This window comes from Trachymyrmex cornetzi, unplaced genomic scaffold (genome assembly GCF_001594075.2).
Source record: "Trachymyrmex cornetzi isolate Tcor2-1 unplaced genomic scaffold, Tcor1.1 scaffold65, whole genome shotgun sequence".
Classification (NCBI taxonomy): Eukaryota; Metazoa; Arthropoda; class Insecta; order Hymenoptera; family Formicidae; genus Trachymyrmex; species Trachymyrmex cornetzi.
Genome location: NW_017299970.1, coordinates 485,650 through 507,351, shown reverse-complemented (window position 1 = coordinate 507,351; position 21,702 = coordinate 485,650). Strand labels below are relative to the sequence as shown.

The window sequence follows — 21,702 nt, the reverse complement described above, 5'->3', positions numbered from 1 at the left end:
TCTGCTCCCTCTAGTAGAAATCCTTCACGTCATGGTACTCCCATATTTATTCGGGATCGTTCTCTTCGTTGGACCCGTGCTCCACCATGTCGTCGTGGCGTCACAAGCTTACAAGCTTTGGGGGATTCGCATCTGGGGAGCTGAGATCCACGGCGGACAAATTGCTTCTCTGTTGCGTCGAGCACGACGGTATCAGAGGCGTCGAGACTGGTGTAAGACCAGTACCACCTTCCATTAGGGACTCAAAATTAAACGGAATGCCGCTAGTTGGAGTGGTAATCGGCATACCGGCTACATCCATCGATGACTTCATGAAGGATGGTGTTTCCACCGTCTTGAAAGCAAGCGTGTCTGGTCTTTCTTTGGGCTCCACGAACATTGTCAGGGAATTCAGTCTGTTATTGTTGTCCAATCCGACTGGTAATGAATTAGGTCTATTCGGTCTCGTTGCCGCGGCTACCGTTGTCTCGCCTTTCACAGATTCGGCGGCAAATTGATCCTCGACCGAAAGATCGGTCTTTATCACGGGTTTTATATCTAATGGAGACGAGGGGCGTAGCGAACGGCGACAGACTGCTCTGTGGGCGTCCAAAATGAATTCCAGTTCATCTTTGACCTGCTTCAGCTGTTCGATCTCATCCTGCAAGTTTTGCTTCTTTTTTTCCAAACCCTCGGTTTCCTACAAAAAAGATTCAAGATCTTTAGATAATGTCAAGCTCTAAGGCGGCAACTCTAGACGCTCAATATTGTATAATTATGTTGTACAATATTATTGATGCTTTTTTAAATTCAAAACAAAGGAGGCTCAATATGGCCTGTAGACAATTAGTAATATATTGTGCAACATCAAATACTGTTCAATATTGATCTTCTAAGAACCGCTTAAAAATGTGAAAGCTATGAAGAAGACTGGAAAATTCAATATTCTAAGTCACGCAACATTATGTCCATAATCCGCGTACTTACTTCGAGTAGGGCATTGGTATGATCCATTCTTCGCTTGCGGCATCTCGCCGCTGCCATCTTGTTCCTTTCGCGCCGAATCTGTCGCCTCTGCTCTTCCTCGGGGGACATCCCGATCGTTCTGGTGGGCCGCCTGCCACCCATATTGCGTCTAACTGGTTGCTGTTGCTGCTGTTGCGGTTGTGTTTGCTGCTGGGTCTCGATAAGGGTGGTCGTCGGCGCCGGAAGATGTACCGCCGTTGTGTTTTGCGTCTGTGCTGGAGTCGGCTGTGACGGTTCGACCAGCGGCGGCACAAAGCCGGCTTCGCGACTGTGCGACGCTGACTCGCTTGTCAGCTCCAGGAACGTCTGCTCGATGCTGCGGAGGGTGGTCGGCGTCAGCGTCGGCGTCGTCCTGGTCGGCACTCCGCTATGTAATCCGTCCAGAGATACCAGCTACAACATAAAGGATAACGGATCGTGTTGATTAAAAGTATATCCAAAATCTCTTTTATAAAAACATTTACAATTTTTTATTATATTATTCATAACTACACTGAGAAAAATTTGTAACTGAAAATGAACGAACCAGAAAATTATGATTATATCAATCAGAATTCTGATTATCTCAACTAGAATTATAATAGATTTAATCAGAAAATTCTGATTTGTTCATTTTCAACCAGAATTCCAATTAATGCAATCAGACGTTTTTCAGTGTAAAGAATAGTATCTGATTTTATAAAGTATCAGTGAGATAAGATTAATACAAATTTCACGAGTTATCAGGTGATGAACTAAACTGCAATGTTTTTACGAATTTTGGCACTCTAATAATGGATCTAAATATGTGGAGATAAACGTATAGCTTCTGTACAGAAAGTAAGTATACCCGTGGAAGCATTAATAAAAATTGTATAAGCGGTTTAGTACAACCGTTAACAAGAATTAACTATTTACTTCTTGCTGTCTACTGTTCCAGTTTCGTCCAAAATCACAGAACGTGACCAACTACTTGATTTTGCGGTATAAAATTTTCTGCGCAGTGTTCTTTTACCGGAAAGAAACTGCTACTAACGTAGGTGCGGTATCGCGTTATCTTCGACTTTCCAGGTCCGATATCAACCTGGTTAATCTCACCAAGATGGCTTGATTAAAAATATCCATGATCCAATATAGTCGATAACATATCATCGCGCTAGCGAGATAGATCGCTCGTTCAGAATTATATGATTCCACGCACGATTATTGGAATTACAAGACGCTCACGTCTCGTGATTTAATTCGCGAAAATATCCGCGCGTCTTTTCCTCGCGTTCCGCGTCTCTGGCGGCAATTTACAAACGCCGCGCCAGCGGTACACGTGCGTTATAACGTTACGCAATACTATAATTCGCGTCGAATTAAAAACGTCGTTTCCATGCGGCGGCGAGACGATAAAAAAGATTCGCGGTCACTCGAACGCGATTTCACCGCAAGAGAGGTGGGGCATGGCAGAGGAAGAAGGGAGACCAGGGAGACGGACTTTACACGAGCCCGTCGTTCTTCCTAACTACGACTGTATTAACGAGCAACTCGAATCGCAGCTCACGTAGCGACAACCTCGCGCGCCATTATCGCGCCGCCAATCGCCAGTCGGGGACGTAATCTATACGCGTTGCGCGTTTCCCAGAAAACACAAAAGGACGCAGGAAGGAAAAGAGAAGCCCCGCGGCGTCCTTCGTTCTCCTGCGCGCCGCGCCGGAGAGAAGACGTGCCGCGCGGCTCGCTATCATTTCTAAAATTACGAATCGCCATCCTCCGGCCGTTTAATGAAGGCCACCGCCGTCGACTTCGCCTCGCGATGAGAAACGTCGAACCACTGCGTACATTTAAAAAGTACGCAGGGCTCAAATTTACAATATATGTGTAAACAAAAAAAGGCACCCAAGATCCTATGTATTCATTTACCTCTTCTATATTCAACGAGATGTTATTTTCATTGAGAAGTTGTCTTAATTGTTTCCTATTTCTAAATGCCTAATTCTAATCAATGAAATAGCGTAGGACAGTAATAATGTTTCACGTATTTTTTATACTGCGATTTATAACCTTTACATTACAATGGGAAACACAAAGCAACATAAAAAAATTTTGCTTTGCATCGACATATAAAATATGCAAAGCAATATTTTTTTAACATGGTTATTTTATATGTACAACAACAAAACAAAATAACCGTGTTAAACAATCTAAATAAGAGAACATTTTTTTCGGTCTTGAAACAATCGTGAGCAGACCCAGAGTAGTAACATCACTTATTAAATTGACAAGCAATTAATATCTTTTGATGCTAATAAGCATCTTTATAAGAATTTTGAATCTGCAAATAATGTTTAAAAAATATTGTTTTGCATACTTGACGTACTGGTGCAAAATAAGATTTTTTTTTTTAATATGCAGTATCGATTAGTGCATCTTTTTCGACGAGATGCTTTCGGACGAGAGAAAATACCGTAGGCAGGCGCTTTAAGTGTCATCGCTAAAATTACTTAGCGCAGCTCGGAACGGCTTCGCCGATTTCGGCCGTCGTCGTTTGGCCACCCACCGACCGGCCACGCTTCTTTCTCGCACCCATCGCGAACCATCATGCGGAGAACTTAAGGAATGTCCGGAGCGTTAAACTTAGGCGTTACCGAATCGTGTCCGTGCGCGTAGCGGCGTCGCGGTTACTGGAATTTCGATCCTGTGTGACGAGATGTCGAAGGTAATCCTGGAAATTAAAAAACTTGCCGGGAGCGACCCATTGATTTGATCGATAGAAATCGTAATGTTCGCATCATGCTCTTTCTCGAAATCGGTGATTATCCATTATTTAATAAATCATTAGCAAGCTTGGAAACGATATCGTGTCGCGAAAAAGAGTTACAACTTTTGAAAGAACTTTTAACTCTCCGTCTACAATCCGGATCTTTTTTGGTACGAGCGAAATTTTACTGTCAAATTTCTCCAAAATAAAGAAAGATAAAATCTAGTTCTCTTATTGCTACACATTTTTAAACAAATTTTCCATTTTTCCTTATTTGTGCTCAAATTTCAATTTTTGTTAATTAAAGGTTTTAAATTTAAAAACCCAGATTACAGACGGAGGGAGTAAAAATATGATTGCAAATAGAAGGTTAAAGAATGCAAAAAATTACAAATCTTATATGATGACGGTACATATATTAGCTATTAATTATGATTTTATATGTCTAATAGAACTGCGCAACTTCGTTTTATTATGCCACTTTTGTCGATCCTCCGATTGATAAAATGTAGCATAATATAAATAATCATGTTATTTCACAATATTCGTTTACGATTTATATTAAAGTTGTTTACATGATATGCATGTTTGAAGATGTTAATCCTTAGAGCAGAATACCTTATCTATAAAATCATCACATATTTTTTTCACTACCAAGTTTTTTCGGATTTTGATCAATTTTCTCGATCTCCACGGCAATATGGAGGTTTTAACTAAAAAAAAAAAAACTTTTTTGTAAATCTTACACGGTCTGCAACACGGGTTGTTGAGAATACATATACAGCTTCTATTCGTCCTTACAGCAAACCAAACAACTGGATACTGGCGTCTTTGTATATACAATCTCAACATTATTAAGTATTTTAGGAGACAATATCGAATCTATTCTTTTTCTTAAAATCTACAATAAAAAAGTCTACGTATCTTTAAAAACTCCATATTACTGATGGAGGGTTAATTTAATGAATTTGGAGAATCTTCGAGAGCAAATCGACTTATCGGACATTATTTGATTTCTGTCGAAACAGAAACGCTGAAGAATCACACAATGAAATCGATAAGTGCGACAATGACAGGAGCCATAGCTTTTAACGCGTTCAGATTCAGAGCAATAGTAGAACATAAACTGAAAAATCCGCGGAACCATCTGTTTTCTTATTCAAAATTTAAATGCAGAGAAAAAGAAATTTGTAGAAAAAGCAAGAATTGATAAAAAGATAATTACTGGCAAAATCAAGAAGATGGTCTTTTATTTATGACTACCGCCGAACTGACGGCTTCCGGCCATTCTCGATAGCGACGGCCTTCGGGCCGTTCACCTTGCTCTGCATTGTTCGTCGCGAGATCACTCGAACATCGTTCATTCGAACGATGTCATTATATGCGCGCGTGCATCACAGCATCGACAAGTCTTCCCTCGCCCGAACGTGAATCACATTCAACAACTCTCCTCTTGGTAGATTTGTTCGAGCGTATTTCAATACTCCGTACACATCACGCGATATGCGTAATACTGTGTAGCTACTCGTATAGAAAAAAAAAATGTTCGTGTCTTTTTTCATAACATCTAAATATAAAATCTAAAAAAAAACGTGTTAACGAAGCAAAGATGTTTTAATTATAAACAATTAAATTCTAGAATGGAATTAGACGCCATTTTTTTACATTATCTACATTTTTACATTTGTTTTTTTGGTGATTTTTAAATTAAAAGTTTATTAAAATGTATAAATGTCCACTTAACAATTATTTATGATTTACATATTAAATTCGTATGAAAAACAAATAATTTCAACAAATTAAATATATAACTTAAAAAATAATTCTTCCTTAGTAAATAATATTGTAATAAAATTTTAATTTAAAAGAGTCATTACGCAAACATACGAATGTTAAAACGTGGAAAAAGTTGCGTTTGATCCAATTCCACAGAAATCTGCTCGGAATTAGTGCAACGAAGTACTGCAATACGGCATTTATTTAACATTCATCTATAGTACACGTAGATCGACATACACGATAACCGATATTCGTTGCGATCGCAACTGCTGATATAACGAAAAAAAAGCTCATTTATTCGCAGCGAACTACGTAGAATTTCGCGAATCGCTGGTTATCCGGGGAATTTTCTCCTCCGAGATGGAGCAAGAACGAGCGTGCGCGACGTCGCGCTTTTTTTCATAAAGCCGACGGCTGCTGGCATGCACGCGTCTTCCGTTTTGCGTTGCGGTTGCTCGCTCGCTCGTTCTCCTCCACACATGTGAGCACACGTGCGACAATGACACGAACGCACGCATACGTATATACGTATGCCGGACACGTACGGTGGGCGCGCGCACGCGGTCCGCAATTCTATAAATAAATATATATATACGTTTGCTGGTCTCTCTCTAATCTGCCCCGAGTGCGTGTTGCGAGTCTACGGACAAAGGACGATATCAGCCACCAGAAAATCGTTGCGAAACGCGTATCCAGATAATAGCCCGCGGTCGTTCTCGCTCCGAAACGCGGCAAGAAGCACGCAAAAGCGAGTTAGCGAGCGCGCCCACATCGCAACGCATCACATCGCATCACATCTCATCACATCGTATCGTATCGCCACTCGTGTAATTCTATACCGCGGAAAATAGATCCTCGCCTAGAACGTCGCTTCCAGAACGAGGACGATAGACTAATTGTGCGATCGAATCCAGAGAGCACGCTCGTAACCACTCGCTATGCTATCGCGACCGAGATATCGCGCGCTTATATGGCGATTCAGATACAAATCAATGGAAACGCGAGATATATGGGACTTGCAATTGCTCCTATCGGAATACAAATTTTAGTTATGGACTTCCTACAATAAGCCCTTATCTAAGCTTTAAGTCTCAGGCCGTAAGAAATTGACGATCATAATCGATTTTATTTTTCTTGTATTCGACTGTGACTGATCAATTTCTTATGACTTAAGACTTGAGCTTAAGTAACGGCTTATTGTAGAATGTGTGTTATGGATGCATTAGGTGTTAAAAATTTAGTATGTAAGACCTGACCTGTCCTATCATATCGCTATTACGTACATAGTTTTTGAAAAGCGAGAACCAGATTTGTTAGAGGAACTATTCTAATTTGTTATCATGCCAACGTCAGATTAATTGGCGGTATTTGTTGGAAATGTCGCGACGTGCAGATTAATGGCCTTCGTGTGCGCGCACGCAGGTCTAATAATGATTAAAACGTTTTGCAATTTTGTTGAGTTCTTAGCATATCTTTAGCCAAGTAGTTCTGAGAAAATCCCCCCGCATGTTAAAAATTTACAATGTTTTACAATTTAAATAAATTGACAAGTCGAATTAAAAATTAAGGTACATAACAATGTTTTTAATTTCAAAATGTAAGTGTGAACATTCAACAATTTTTCACTCTTAAAATAGACAGATTAGTAAAAATTGTAGATTTTCAGATTATAGATTTTTCTTATAATCCGAATAAAATTGAAGGCGTCCAGAATTGATTTTGAATATAAATAATTTGAACGTATTAAATAATCGAACGTATCTCAAGACCGACAGCGAATCACAAATTGGATTCGATTCATGTTTTATGATCCCCCTACCAGACTTATTAATCAAATAATGGCCGACATAAACGATTCTCGGTACACTTGCGATAGTTTCACCGAGGCGGGTAGAACTTCCAACGTTATTGCACAATGTTGCACAATTCCTCGCTCGTTCGCACCGCAATCATCATCCCGCATAAACCGAACGTTCATTCGCTCGCTCACTCCAAGACGAGCTTTCTCTCCTTCAAGTTCGCAGCAATTACGCGATTAGCTCGTTGCTTCGTTATTTTGCGATCAAACGAAGCATGACGAGGACGGATTGGCTGATCTTTTGGCGAAAGCTTATAACTATGCGATCGACGATTCGCAATTAATCGAGAATGAAGACGTGAATGAAGCGCTCTCATCGAGCTTCGAAAGCGCGCCAGTCGCCGCGTTTATTTTCAGATCAGAAACGATCGTCTTGGAGAACCTCCTCGCCTCTACGAGGCCCTTTCCGACTTGGACAAAGAGCCACTTTATTCGCGCCATGCGATCACAATGAGATCGAATATCGCCCCCGTCAAAATGTATCCATCTCGGAGTTTACATGACGTCGTCAACGTATGCGGTAAATATTTCTCAAATTCTCTAGCATTGCCCGCACGTATCAAAAATGATATTAGATCATGAGAAAGATATTTGTTAGATAATAGATAATAAACGGAGATTTTTTCTTAAAAGTAAAATAATTAGCTTCTAATTTATTAGTTTGCCGCAACAAGTTGCCCCAAGAATAAATAAAAATTGCATCGTTTATTTTATACCGTCTAAAATCGATTAAAAGTATCTTTTACTTATTCCACGAAAAGTTAGAAATTCGCAAGTTTATAGGCGAAACATGTTACAAAATTAGATTCAACGTGTTAATGAAGAACACGTTGATTATTATCTAATGTATCTTCTGAAATGCAACTTTCTTGTACAGATTACAATAATACTTTGCTTCGCACTGGAAAATATTGGCGCTCGGGAGATGGTTACCTGCTGATAAAGCAATTCCTGCGCAAGTATATTCGCAATGTCGACTGGGTCCATGGCGGTGGCTGCCATAGCTCGAGGGATCGGTTATTCGTTCAATGTTCGTTTGTTCGTCGTCGAAAATATGACGGTGAGAGATAATGCGTATGGGAAGTGGAGGAAGGGAACGGGGAGAGGGATAAGAGCGGGACTGGGAAAGCGGAAATAAGTAATGAAGAATAAATGATATCTCAGTCGATCGTTCGTTCGTAGAAGATCGTTCGGGCGTCGGTGTGCGCTTCGTTCCTCCTGCTTCGGTCTCGCTTCGCACCCCCTCCTTTATAAACCGCACCACCCTCGTGCGCTTGTTTCTTCTCACTTGTCGAAGAGTTCGTCGTCACCACTGCGTCCTCCACCGACGCCTCTTTAACACTGAGCGAGCGACGCCGACGCCGCTCGTCGTGGCCTTACGCGACGACGACACCATCCTAAAAATAACCTTCGAATTTCGAGTATGTGCGCTCCGTGATGTACGCGATGAAGGAAAGAGAGAAGAAGCAAGGATGGGGGAAAAATAACATTTTGCAGCTTCGTTGGTCTCACGTGCATGGACCATTGACCGCTAAAAAAAAATCCTTAGGCGCTTGTCGACTTGTGTGTATCGTTTTTAAAAGACAACCGATCGTTATTTCAATTAGATTACAAATATAGAGAATAAAGTATTAACATAAGAATGATTAAAAAAGCAAATATGTCCAATTGTAATAATTATTAATTAATTTGACACGATTATTATTGCCATACTTATGTTTAAAATTGTATATACATTTTAGTGATATGTATTTTGTGATACATAATTATTTTGTCATTCATAATAGAGAATAAAAAGTTTCGATTATTTAAATGTAGTGTAAAATTATGGAAATTTAGAAAAAAAAAATGAGGCGGCGAGACGCGATGACTTTGTTCCCGATCAGTGGTTTTCCCGGCGTGAAATTCCCTGTTACGCGGCCGCTCGCTGTCTGGAGGGCCTTAATTAGTTCGAGTTCTAAGTTTAACACCTGTGTAGGATCGTTTGTCGTCGACGCCGGTACTTGTGGATTCGTCGACTTGGACTTTGGCCAAAAGATCTTCCGCCACTGATCTCAAACGTGTAACGCTTTAATTTCGAGATATCAGAAAGATGTGTGAATTTACGACCGATATATCATTCGCATAATTTCGCATCAGCACATACAAAAAAAAGTTGCTCGTCTACTTAAATCAGATTGACTATCTCGTTCCAATAATTATCGAGTTAATTTTAAAAGATGTAACAATTGTAACAACATCTACATTTTAACATCTTTAATATGTGTTTTTAGAAAATAAACGTTTTAATTTAAAAATTAAATTATTTTAAGATATTATTTAAAATATTTGTATCATAAAACTCTATTTGTATCTGAACAAATATATAAATTTATCTTTTTAAATAATATTATGTATTGTACTTTTTGTGTTCATTCTTTTCCGTTGTAATTTTTACGTTGTTTTTAAGTATGCTGGTGAAACTAGCAGAGAATCGAAGGCTTAAAACGGTCACGTCATACTGGATGAAGTTGTTTGTCTATCTCGCTGGACACTTCCAGGATGCGGCTTCCTCGTATCGTTAAGAAGCTGTGTGGCGCCGGGACGATATCGAGGTTTACTTTAAAAATATTTCGGGCTGCTGTTTTTCGACAGAAGTCTTAAATATAAAGTCAGAAAAACAGCTCGGTAAAATCAAGAAATCTAATTTGGATATACATAATTAAACCGTTAATATAAAATTACAAAATTAAACCTGTTTGGACAATAAATTAAAAATTTATTATTATATGGTTCTACAAAAGTTAATATATTAATTCTAAATAAATTATATAGAATCTTTTTTTATATACATGGTTAGATTCTTCTTATCAAAAAATCAATATGGCTCGTTAAAATCTATTAGCTTTTGTGTCATTCGAAAGAGAAGCTATGAATACGGTATGGACATTCAAAACCAAGCTTATCTCGCCTTGATATGAAAACACGTGGTAACCAGGTTATGATAAACAATCTGCGTGTTTGACCAGCCGAGCCTGTCACAGGTTTCGCCAACAGTAAACACACGCCGCTTGTGTGCGATGATGATTGTGCGTAAAAAGATTATCATACATGACGTTATTAGAAAAATTTAACCAAGTACGTAAATTTCCAACGGTATTCAGAATATTTTCAGGCCAGCAAGAAGAGGAATTAAACAAGCTTTCATTTTTATGACCTTTCAAAATAGTTCAATACGTTCTAAATTCTTGTTTTTCTTGTATCTTTCTTCCTCTTTCATACTGCTTTCCTCCACATGAAGTTACTACATGTAAAATAACATTTTTAGAAAACAATATTCTGTAAACAAAATAAATAAATAGTAATGAAGGTTGGAATTATTCTAGGCGTAAACCGGTCTCCATGATTGGATCATTTCTTTTTATCGGATCAACATTCGTGGCGGAGATTATATTTATTTTTATGTAATGCAACGCGCGATTACGCAACAAACAGTAAACGAGCAAATCGACATCGACCAAGCGCTGCGCAATATTTATTTATGCGTCTAGCGCATTCCTTCTCTTTCTCTCTCTTCCTATCTTTTTGCTGCCCTTCGCACACACGGTTAATTATACCATGGATATTACGCGGTAAATAATAACGCAACCACGTCAGAATAGCGTGTTCTATGCGAACGCCGGAAAAAGCGCGGTTGAAAGCCGCCACCGCTGCGGCCGCAAGAGCGCAACCTTGGATAACAAAGGAACCTCTATCTTTACTTCCATTTTTGCTGTTTTTAACGCTTCCGTCCGCGAGACCCAATGCCTTCTTAATACCCGATTTCACAACTCGCTCCCGAGCTCCCAATAGAGACAATAACAAATGGAGCATAAATACATCATTTTTCATTTTACCTCATTGCATTATGCACGCACTTTTTCAATTCACCTCGCGTAAACGTGTTCTTAGTACTGAGATATCGTAACTCTTCCCGTGAATTCATTAAACTTTCCGTTGATCGATAGAAGAAAAATTCGAAGTTAACGATGAATAAATCATTTCTATCGTATTATTAATATTTACGCGCATATGTTACAAGTTTATAGCGAGTTTCCGTGAGTTGAAAGGACGGTTTTCTTTCCACGATACGAATGTGTCGATGCCAGTGGTAGACGGAGAACAAAGAATGTAAACATGATAACGGACGCGTGAGCGAGTAGTGTGTTTCGAATGCATCGCAACGACGCGACCGTCTGTATTGCGTGTACGCGTAAAGTGCAACGTATGCAGATAGAGTATATTGCACTTAGGGGAAAATCCATGTGTGTAATTTCATATGTGACAAAAACTGTTACAGTTGAAAAAAAAAAACAACGTAAATGAAGGAGAACAGGAATGCAGCTTTATCATTGTCTTAACAAGCGACAAAATAAAACAAATGCGATAAAACAAGGAAAAAAAAGAAGTTATAACCGTACTGGATTATAACGAATGTAACACGGAAAGAACGGTTTTGTTGAAGTAGTTAGGAACTTCAGCAAGATATTCTTTAAAATCTTTGAAGTGAAATTTAAACTCTAAAGAGTGAAATCTCACTCTTAAAAATTGACAATTGAACCACTCTTTTTCAACTAGCTTAACTGTCACTTTTCCTCATTCTCTTATTTATTAGATTCCACTCCAAAGATCAGAGTACAAATTTGAAAATAATTTTGTCGTGCTATCAAAATTATTATGTAAGACGCTCAAGCAATAAATGCTTTCTACATAGAAATAATGGCTTTGTTGAGGTATTCAAAAATTTAGTTAGACACAGATGTGAAAATAATTTTGTTAAACTATTAAAATAATTTTATAGGACGCTCAAGCTGGTTGCTAGAATGTCAAAACTTTTTGTAGCATTGCTCGTCATGTTTGAGTTTCCTGTATAATTATTTTGATGATCTAATAAAATTATTTTTAAACCTGTACCTGATTTTTTAAATACTTCAGCAAAGTCATTCTTTCCATGTAAGTTTTTATCATTTTATCAAATACGATGCAGGAAGGAACGCTGTTCGAGCGCAATGTTGGCGCGATATTCAGAAAAACACGGACAATACGTGATTGGGATTTCCCGGAAGAACCCTGGTTAGATCAGTACGCGATTTCGAGAGCTGCTGCAATACACGTCAAATAATATCACGATTCAAAGTGACTGAAAATTTACTCCGAGCGAGTTTTCTCAAGTTAATTAAGTCGTTGCGACAATTTCGCATCGTGCCACTTACTACTAAAATGCAACGTTTGATTCGTCGAGCAGATGCACGTAAGATATGCCATTATGCGCTGCGATTATCTAGCATGATGTGACGTCAATCGGCGCGGCGATGTCGTCACTCGGTTATTTTTTTCAAATCGACAGCAACCGATATCGCGGAATCGCACGTTCCATTACAAATATTGACACACACACATAGCATGCAATTTAATACAATTTAATACAATTTATCTGCTCTCGAAAACTAATACAACGATTAAAAAATTGATTTTACGTGCAAAATAATCACTGCTTATAACGCTGGTAAACGTTACGTATACATCGGTATTAATGGAATGTATTTTATTGCATAAGGTGTTCCTTTTTTTATAATGCGACATTGCTGTTATCTATGATCCTGGCAAAAATAAAAATTGGAGCAACACCTTCTAGAAGGTGAAAATTGAGACAACGAAATGTAAAAGACATGTTGACGCTCCTTTTATCTTAATTTTCGCTTTTTAAATACAGAAAAATGTACACTATATTTTTACCAAATTAAAAACCAAATACATACACAAATAATAATTACTTGTTTCAAATATTTTAAAAGTTTATGTATCCGTCAAAAGTTTATCACAAATATCAAATTTATTTAAAATATATATAAACCCTAGTGAGTTCAATACTTTAATCAACATTATTAAATTAAAACAAATTCAATTTGTTTATTATATCAAATCGTTTCTTCGATAAATTTTATAATATTCTTCAAAAGAAAATAAATTCTTGTTTCGAGTACAAGTTAATAAAAGTTTTTTAAAGTTTGTAATGAGGGTATTTAAAGAATATTATCAAGAAAATATTCCTTGTTAAAAATAATTGTTGTTGAAAAGAAAAAAAGTAAATTGAGCAATTATTTTTGTTGGCAACAGAATTGCATTTTTCTGTGTGTAGAAAGTACTGCTCCGATTTTTATTTTCGCCCAGAAACAAAGACTTTAGTAAATACAAACTTTAGGTATAGTTATGTATGAAAAACGATCAAAGCAGAAGTATAATTTAATTACTTTAAATAGCACGACACGTTACGTGCACGAAATTGAACAATACAAGTCTAAAGTGCAAAGAAAAACAAACGCAAGAAACAGCCAGACGATAATAAGCGTGCTGAAAAAGCACGCAATAATTGTATTCTTCGCCGATGCACGAGGATCGACAGACGTGTTCTGAGTTTCCCAACAGCAGAACAACATCCGCAATAATTTTCCACAGTCGGAGCGTAAACGATGGTGGCACAATTAAAGAGGGAATCGTCACCTGCGTACGATTACAGTCGGATTACAAACGGTCTCGAATTGAACTCGCCGCGATCGAAAGCCGCTGTTAAAATCAGCGGGCAGCATCGAATAAATTCATTATCAGCGCGCTGTTAAGAGCGTAGTTAAGAACGGAGTAAGTCGCGCGCAAGGACGTACGTTAAGGCACCGCTCTTTTCGCAATAGCCTAAAATGGGAATGATTTTCGACTCACCTCAAAACGGAGAGCTCGACGGACGACCTCGTGCCTGTTCGTGAAACCGCGGTCTTTTCCAACGGGGCCTAACCTGAACTGATCGCGTTTCCTTTCACAGAAACGAAGCGTGGCACGTTTCGTACGCGTGCGTTTCTGACAATCGTCTTGACGTCACGCGCGAGCGTGTGCGGGGAAACGTCGCCACCGTCGCCGACCTTGCGGTGAATTCGATAGGCCGTCACGGTAGAGTCGGGCGTGATAAAGAGAAGGAGAAATAGGAGGAAAAAAAAAGAGAGATCGAGAATCCCAACGGCGAACGCCGACCTGGAAGCCTGCCGCACAACCACGTCGGACGACAGTCGCAGTGACACTGACAGCGCTTCTGTCATCGTGCCGTCGCCACATGGTCGCGCGCGCGCGGCCGCGCCGCTTCGGCCGTCCTCGGCCACCTTCGGCTCTTTCTCGAGAGGACTTGGCGCGCCGGAGACCGGAGCACCGGAGCACCACGGAGTCGCCAGAGCGGCCGGAAAGTCCTCGGCCCATGCAGAAGCGTGTTCAGATTCCCATCTAGGTGCTCCCCAGGTGTCATGTCATCCTTGTCTAATGTACGATAAACAACAAGGATGGAGTGATCCCTGGATGACACTCGAGTGGGAATCCGAACTCGGCACAGCGTGGTGGCAACGGGGCACGAGGGGATCCTCAGCCGCGCGCCGTCGACCGACACCAGTAGAAGAATAGAGGATACGAGAGATGACTTCATTCGACTCTCTCGATGTCGCACTCAAGCACCTACCGAACGTGACAGCTATTTGCTGATCCACTTTACATACGCGGGGAAAAACGCGCTCGCGGACCACTGCACCGCGATCGGGACGACGGACTCTGGTTATATCCGGCAACTGATTGGCGCCAGTGGCGCGATATGATTCACAGTTCGTCGTGACACGACGAATCATCTTATACTGAGAAATGCAAAATTGAATGCGTTACGTCACATACCGCGACTACTTCCCGTGTACTATCGGCCGGGGCTAACATTCAGCGAATACATTTCAAAGATAGTCACCGGATATACTTTTTGTAGTACGATTAATATTCATGTACTTTCTATATCCTGTCGTATTTTAAAAACCTACAAAGGCAGCGATATATTAATGATTACGATAAGCTTAATTTTGCTCGTTTTTTGTAAGAAGAGAATATATAACGAAATAAATTTTAATACTTACGATGTATAATTTTTGATGGGAAATTAATATAAAAAATTAAAAATTAAAAAATTAAAAGTCGCACAATGCATTAAAATGAATATTAGAACTTTATCCTGCCAACCCTTTTCTAAATCTCATTTAAATCATTTCAATGCAACTCGAGTTCTTGAGACCGCGTCTAGGGTGCTTAATTGAAGTCTGGCCTTTCCTGAGCCTCGATTAACGATTATCATTGAGAACAGTAACTCATTGTCGGTCACACGACGCCCTTCCGTCGTCGCAATGCGACTCAAAAGCCTTTTTGGACATACATATTCTACGATCGTTCAAAAAACGCGAATAATTAAGCTATTTTCAGCGAAATTATAGGAAAAAAACAAATTTCAGAAAAATTAGACAAAAATAAATAATAGCCCTTCTTGCTTTAAGAAATAATTGCAAATTATATAAAATATAATTATAAATTATATATAGAATCTCAAAACTGGAACAACAAAATATCTCCCTGCGATAAGCTTCTAGAGCCGGTTCTACGCAGCATTCACGGTAACGCCAAACAAAGTACTTCGAACTGGCCCGCGGGTACTCAATAAACATCGAGATAAGACCGGAGTGGTTTAGCTCAACTGTTTTTAGCACTAAAGTCCGAGAACAAAGGCCAGCCGAGTGCGCGATGCTGCGGAGTCACGATCGGAGGTGAACGACACTGTAGAGTGAGTCGCATGTTCAGCGTAATTTTGGAAATTCTGCGTGGCACACCGCGGCCTTGTCTGTATATCCCGACGAAATCTCGTGCCAAGGTTTCGTCATGTCGTCTAAGCTACCGCAAATCCGCTGAACGGACATTCATTAAGAAATTTTGGGAACTGCGGTTTATATCTTTCTAGAAAAAAATATTTCCTAATTTTACGTTTGTAATTTACGATTAAAAAATCCATAGACGTATTGGATAACAGTCCCTATTAATGTGCCTCTTAGGTCCGTTTCCACCAACGCAGATCAACTTTAATCTCGGTTCAACTCTTCTAGTTCTATAGATTAGAAAAAGACAAAGAGTAAGTTGAACCGAGATTAAAGTTAATCTATATTGGTGGAAATGGGCATTAGCCAACTTGCTTATTACTGAATTAATTATTAAATATTGTAGCTTTAATATCGATTTTTCAATTATTTCTTTTTCTTATAATATTTCTTTAATCTAAAAAATGTTAATACTTTATGTTTTTGACAAAAATAAAAAACATGTTTTCGTCCCTATTACTGAGTCTTCCAAGCGGCGATGGCCCTATTAATGTGCCCCCAATTTGTATGCCTACCCACATTTGACTCATTTTAACATATAGTTACTAAAACAAGTAATAAATTTAAGCTAATTGTTTAAGTTAATATTACATAAATCATTATTTCAGTTATATTTATTTCAATGTACACTCATGACACAACGTTCTCAGTTCTAATACAAGACACATTAATAGGGACAAGCTTAAAATTTTGCGGTACGTATTACTAGATTCACATAAATTCCTCATATCTTTTGAAAAATATTTAAAATACTTTAACACTCAAAAAATAAAATATCTCTGGTATCGTATGCATTAATAATTTAACTTAACAAGAAAAAATATTTTTTCTTATTTATTCGTGCTAGTCTTCTTTATGACTTATCAAAATACAAAAGCACACTAATTGGGACAGTTACCTTATGTATCTCTTATTTCATTCATTACTAAAATAATTAAATTATCAAATCAAATTAACTGTTAATGATACTTGTATAAATATATAGTTTTAATTCTCACTTAAAAAAAAAAAGGTGCAAATATTTTGTTTTTTTTACTAGACAGTGTGGTCTGTATCATAAAATATAATTATTTCCCCCACATAGCAATCAAACTTAATTGCCGTACTTCTAAGAATGATGCATCTATACATGAGTGCTAAGTAGCTACACCTATGTCAGCTAGCCATATAAAGAAAATATTTTCACAATGTAGAATGCAATTCTCGAAATCGAAAAAATCTTATAGTATAATAAATCTAGCAGATATTATTCTTCTATTGACAAAGTCGTCCTCCTCGTCCTATTATCGCGAATAATATCCGTGTAATCGATCCCTCACATTATAAAGATACAGAAGTCTATTGAAACCAACGCTTTAGTTCAAGGCTACGTGATCGCTCACTTTTCACCAAGGATGATCGATTGGATTCGCTGACGCCAACGGCGCGAATATAGAGTAATTGGCCGGTCAGTAAATCACACTATAATTATCGTAATATCTGTCAAGATTACTTGACAGTTAGTCTATCATTTTCTACGATATTCCTAATTATCCCCATTTCATTTTCCGTGCCATATCAGATCATAATGCTGAGATTAAAAGCTATCGATAATATTATCGGTGTCGCAGGTAAATAAAATGAGCGCGATTAAAATTGATATAATTTTAATAAAATCAATTTTAAATATTTTTAGTCAAATATCACAGCAAAAATAAGAAATTCACTTTTGGGGTGTCTATAACGCAAAAATTGCACTTATCAGAGTTATCAGAAAATGCGACGATCAATTTTAATTTCTGTACGAGAGACATCTGTAGAAAACAATTTAGCGCAAAATTTGAAAAAGAGTAATTATCGCGAGGATTATTCATACAAAGACGATTATTTGTCATTATTTCCCAGAAATCTTGTCGATCTTCCATACTATGAGAGATTCTTAGAAATATTCTAAGGATGAAGGAGGTGAAATTCAAAAAAAGGACCTCCAAGGTAGAAAGAGAAAACACTTTGAGGGTCCATGAATTCCTGACCAATGACGTAAGCACGAAGGCATTTCCGACTGGTTGCACTCTTCGACAGCCTCTCTTCGGAAAGGAATACCTACATAATTGCGTATATAATGCGAGCTGGACCTCGAGATATAACTAACCATCGCCTTTCTTTCTACGTAATGACGTAAAAAAATGTTTTCAATTAAGTGGCCGTCTCTGATTTCATCTATCTCATATGAAATTCGCGTATGTTAATCTCGAAGAATTATACGACTTGAGAATTGGTCGCATTTAATACTAAATGTGGACATGAATACGCATTTTTATTGAGTGCTTTTTATTTAATGTTACAAATCGATACAAGTGTCTATCTTTGTTATTCATTAAATACTGAAAAAGGTAAAACGTTTGTGTCGATTTGTGTCACTACTAAATAGAAAGCATCCATTCTCAGAATCTACGAGATTAACCTTCCTAATTTCGAACGATCAATGGTAGACTACTACGTGTCCATTGTTTCCTCTTATCTCTCTCTATCTCGGACTTCTTAAGAACCTACTTTGCTCTTGTATCTCCAGTCACGCGTGTCAGATTTATCTCCTTTGTCTCTCAGAAACGCTCGACATTATACACTGATTACTTAGAAAATGCGACTTGGAAAATGCAACTGCATTGATCGTAACATTTTTCGTTTTCTAATATAAATCAAAAACTTTATCTTTTATTTTATCCTTATTACCTTATCATTTTCCTTTTAATAATAAAGACATTAATGACTAATATTAAAAGCACTTAAAAAATTGGAAGAAAAAAACAAATTTTTTTAAACTTGATGTTTCACGAAATCATTTGATCGAGTTATCGTAATTCTGACATAACCTAGATTAAAATTTGTAACTTCTAGACGCATCCGCGACAGTAGAATAATTAAATTTCCACCGTATTTTAATCCTCGTAATCACATTGCATGTGTTCGCGGCTTTTAACACTAATCCATTTGGCGATATCCGGACAGGTCGGGTCTTTGTATCGCCTCCGTAGGTTTTGTAGCCTTCGTGTCCGTCGCGAGCGCGGACAATAGTTCCACGAAATTGGATACGTTTATCCCACGCGTCATAACGCACTCTTTAAAAAGAGGGCCCGCAGGGTTCTACGACCTCTCGAACTCGCGAGCGCATCGCCCCGAATAGCCGGGCCAGTTTATCATGCCATCATGCTCAAGAGAGCCCGCTTTGAATTATGGGCCCGCGGGCCACACCGCGGTCCCCGACTCTTCGATTCATCTATTTCTCTTCCAGACGAGCGTTACTCCCCCGATCCGACAACGTCAGATGATCCTCTCAAAGGATCCAGATCTTATCTCCTTCTATATCGCGTTTTTCATGGCGTACAAAGGGAAATCCATTAGAGAGCGAATAATAGCCAGTCGTTCCAACGCGACGGATTATTATGTGAAAACGACCGCATTAGATATTCATTAATAAATCGCCGTCCGAGCAGGAAACGTGACGTTGGAAAATACACAACGCTACATTGTGACTGCATCAGACGTCAGTTATTAATTAATTTTAATCGTCGTTCATCGTTAATAAAAAAATTATCAATTTATTTAAACAATCAACATTAATTAAAAGTCAATTCATTTAAATAACCAACAATAATTTCACTATATATTCCTAGAACTTTCCAAACTACCTAAACAATTTCTGATTAAACGACGTTATTCAAATCAGAAATTTGATACGACTATTAGATAAATTTGCATTCAAATTTCTTGAGCGTTGAGGTGATAAACATAAATTAGCCACGCATACCTGAAAAACTTTCACATTTTCCTGAAAATACTTAAATTCACATATCTTAATGACCGGTGAGTTTTATTTCTATCTTATATTCCTAATATCTCGCTAGTATCGCGAGTTGCGTGGTTTCGCGGTATTAAAGCGGTACTCGCTCGTACTAGGAACGACGAGAGAGACGGCAGGCTCTTTCGGTTGACGTTATTATAAGCAGATATAATCCCCCGAGTGTATGACGCATGAGCGCGGCTTACCATAATCCGGCATATGTATGTGTGTGTATGCGCACCGTACGGTAATAATATTATTACGTTAATCGGCCGCACCGCCGTCTTCGTCGGCGGCCCAGGTAAACCAAGGCGCAGTTAACAGACGTTATTATCGCGACGCGCTTAACACAGACGACGTATTATCGACGTTATGACCTTGCATCGCAGAAATTGCCTCACCGAGCAAGACTGTGAGCAACAACTCGATTGGCATGCCGTATGAAACACGCCGACTTCTGCTTCCCGAATTCTACTTGTACGACTAATCAAGAAATTTAAAAGATTTTAAAATATCATGAATACAAAACGTAAAAGAGACTTCTGTATACTGAAGAGTAAGATCAGTGGATTCAATATTTAATTCGAGATATCATGTCTTAGCATGTTGAATGATGTTGGAACGAAGACTGAATTCTAGAATAATACGTGTATAAATATATATATATTTGAGAAAAAAAATTATTCTGTGTTTTTTATTTATTACTATATCAATACGTATATTTTCTTAAGATGTTTAAACGATAATTCGTCTAAAAATATAAATAAGTAGTTATCTTATGTTATGCAAAATAGTCACTTATATGCACGTTAAAAGCAAAACATTATTTACAGCAAATATTACTTCAATGTCCAGACAGTGTAAGTTTTTAATAAGGTATAATGTTAAATTCATAAATCCAATATACCTGTTTGAGTTGTTTTTAATCACTTATCTGTAGATCACCAATGACCTATTCAATATGTCGTTAATTTAACTAAAATAGTAGTTAACAATTTAACTCAAGAAAATGTATAAATTTAGTTTATTGTTTACTGAATGCATACATTAATTTGGACATTAAATTATTGTTTACTTTGATGAAACTAGAGAAATGACTTGATATAAATGTTGACACAGAGGTTTAAAAGTAACAAAATTTTATTTAACTCGAGTGATTGGATTACCACTACTTCTTTGATATCCAACGATAGATATAAGATATTCTCACTTTTTCGAGAAAGTTTACGCGAGATTACGCGAAGAAGTCCAACTAAGTCGAAGCATTCTCTCGGGGGAAAGTGTTAAGCCAATTGACGTCATTCATACGCAAGATATCTTTCCGTAGAATCAACCTCCTTTCGAGGTCGACTACACCAGACTACACCGGATCGCCAGTTCGCTACACGCAAAAAGTCCTTATAACTTTGCTTTAGAAGAGCACAACGCACGCGCCGTTTCCTCTTTCGTAATCGGCGCCATAAAACAAATCGAGCGCGCAAAGTGTTGCAACGAGGATTTCGATGAATCGAATGTGAAACGTTAGAATATTAACAGGATTGCCGCAGAAAATGAAATTTAAAATTCTCTGACTTTTCCAGGTTTTCCAGATGAAATAGAAAATTTTCCATGAGTAATATAAAATATGTAAATTTTAACATTTAGACTCACGGATTGTAGGAAAGCTAGTCTACATTATTAAAAACAACGCAAAAAAAGCTTAGTAGCATAGTACAATTTTGGGTGCAAATTCAAGCCACAGCAAAAAATAAATTTTGGAAAAAAAGAATGCAGTTATGACGAAAAA

The 21,702-nt window shown here is 38.1% G+C and overlaps 1 protein-coding gene across 3 annotated transcripts in view; it reads right to left on the bottom strand.

Annotated features, from left to right (window-relative positions):
• Positions 1–67: 67 nt before the first annotated feature.
• kay (transcription factor kayak) overlaps positions 68–21,702 on the bottom strand; it is a 35,734-nt gene continuing 14,099 nt past the window's right edge. For 2 of the 3 annotated variants that reach the window (XM_018516838.1, XM_018516839.1), the window contains exons 2-3: positions 967–1,398; positions 68–679 (exon numbers count right to left, since the gene is read on the bottom strand). In XM_018516838.1, coding sequence (XP_018372340.1) covers positions 101–679; positions 967–1,398 — 1,011 coding nt within the window. In that variant the 3' untranslated portion in view covers positions 68–100. Of the gene's footprint in view, positions 680–966; positions 1,399–8,300; positions 8,717–21,702 lie in introns of those variants that run through there. The other variant, XM_018516840.1, reaches the window with a different exon arrangement.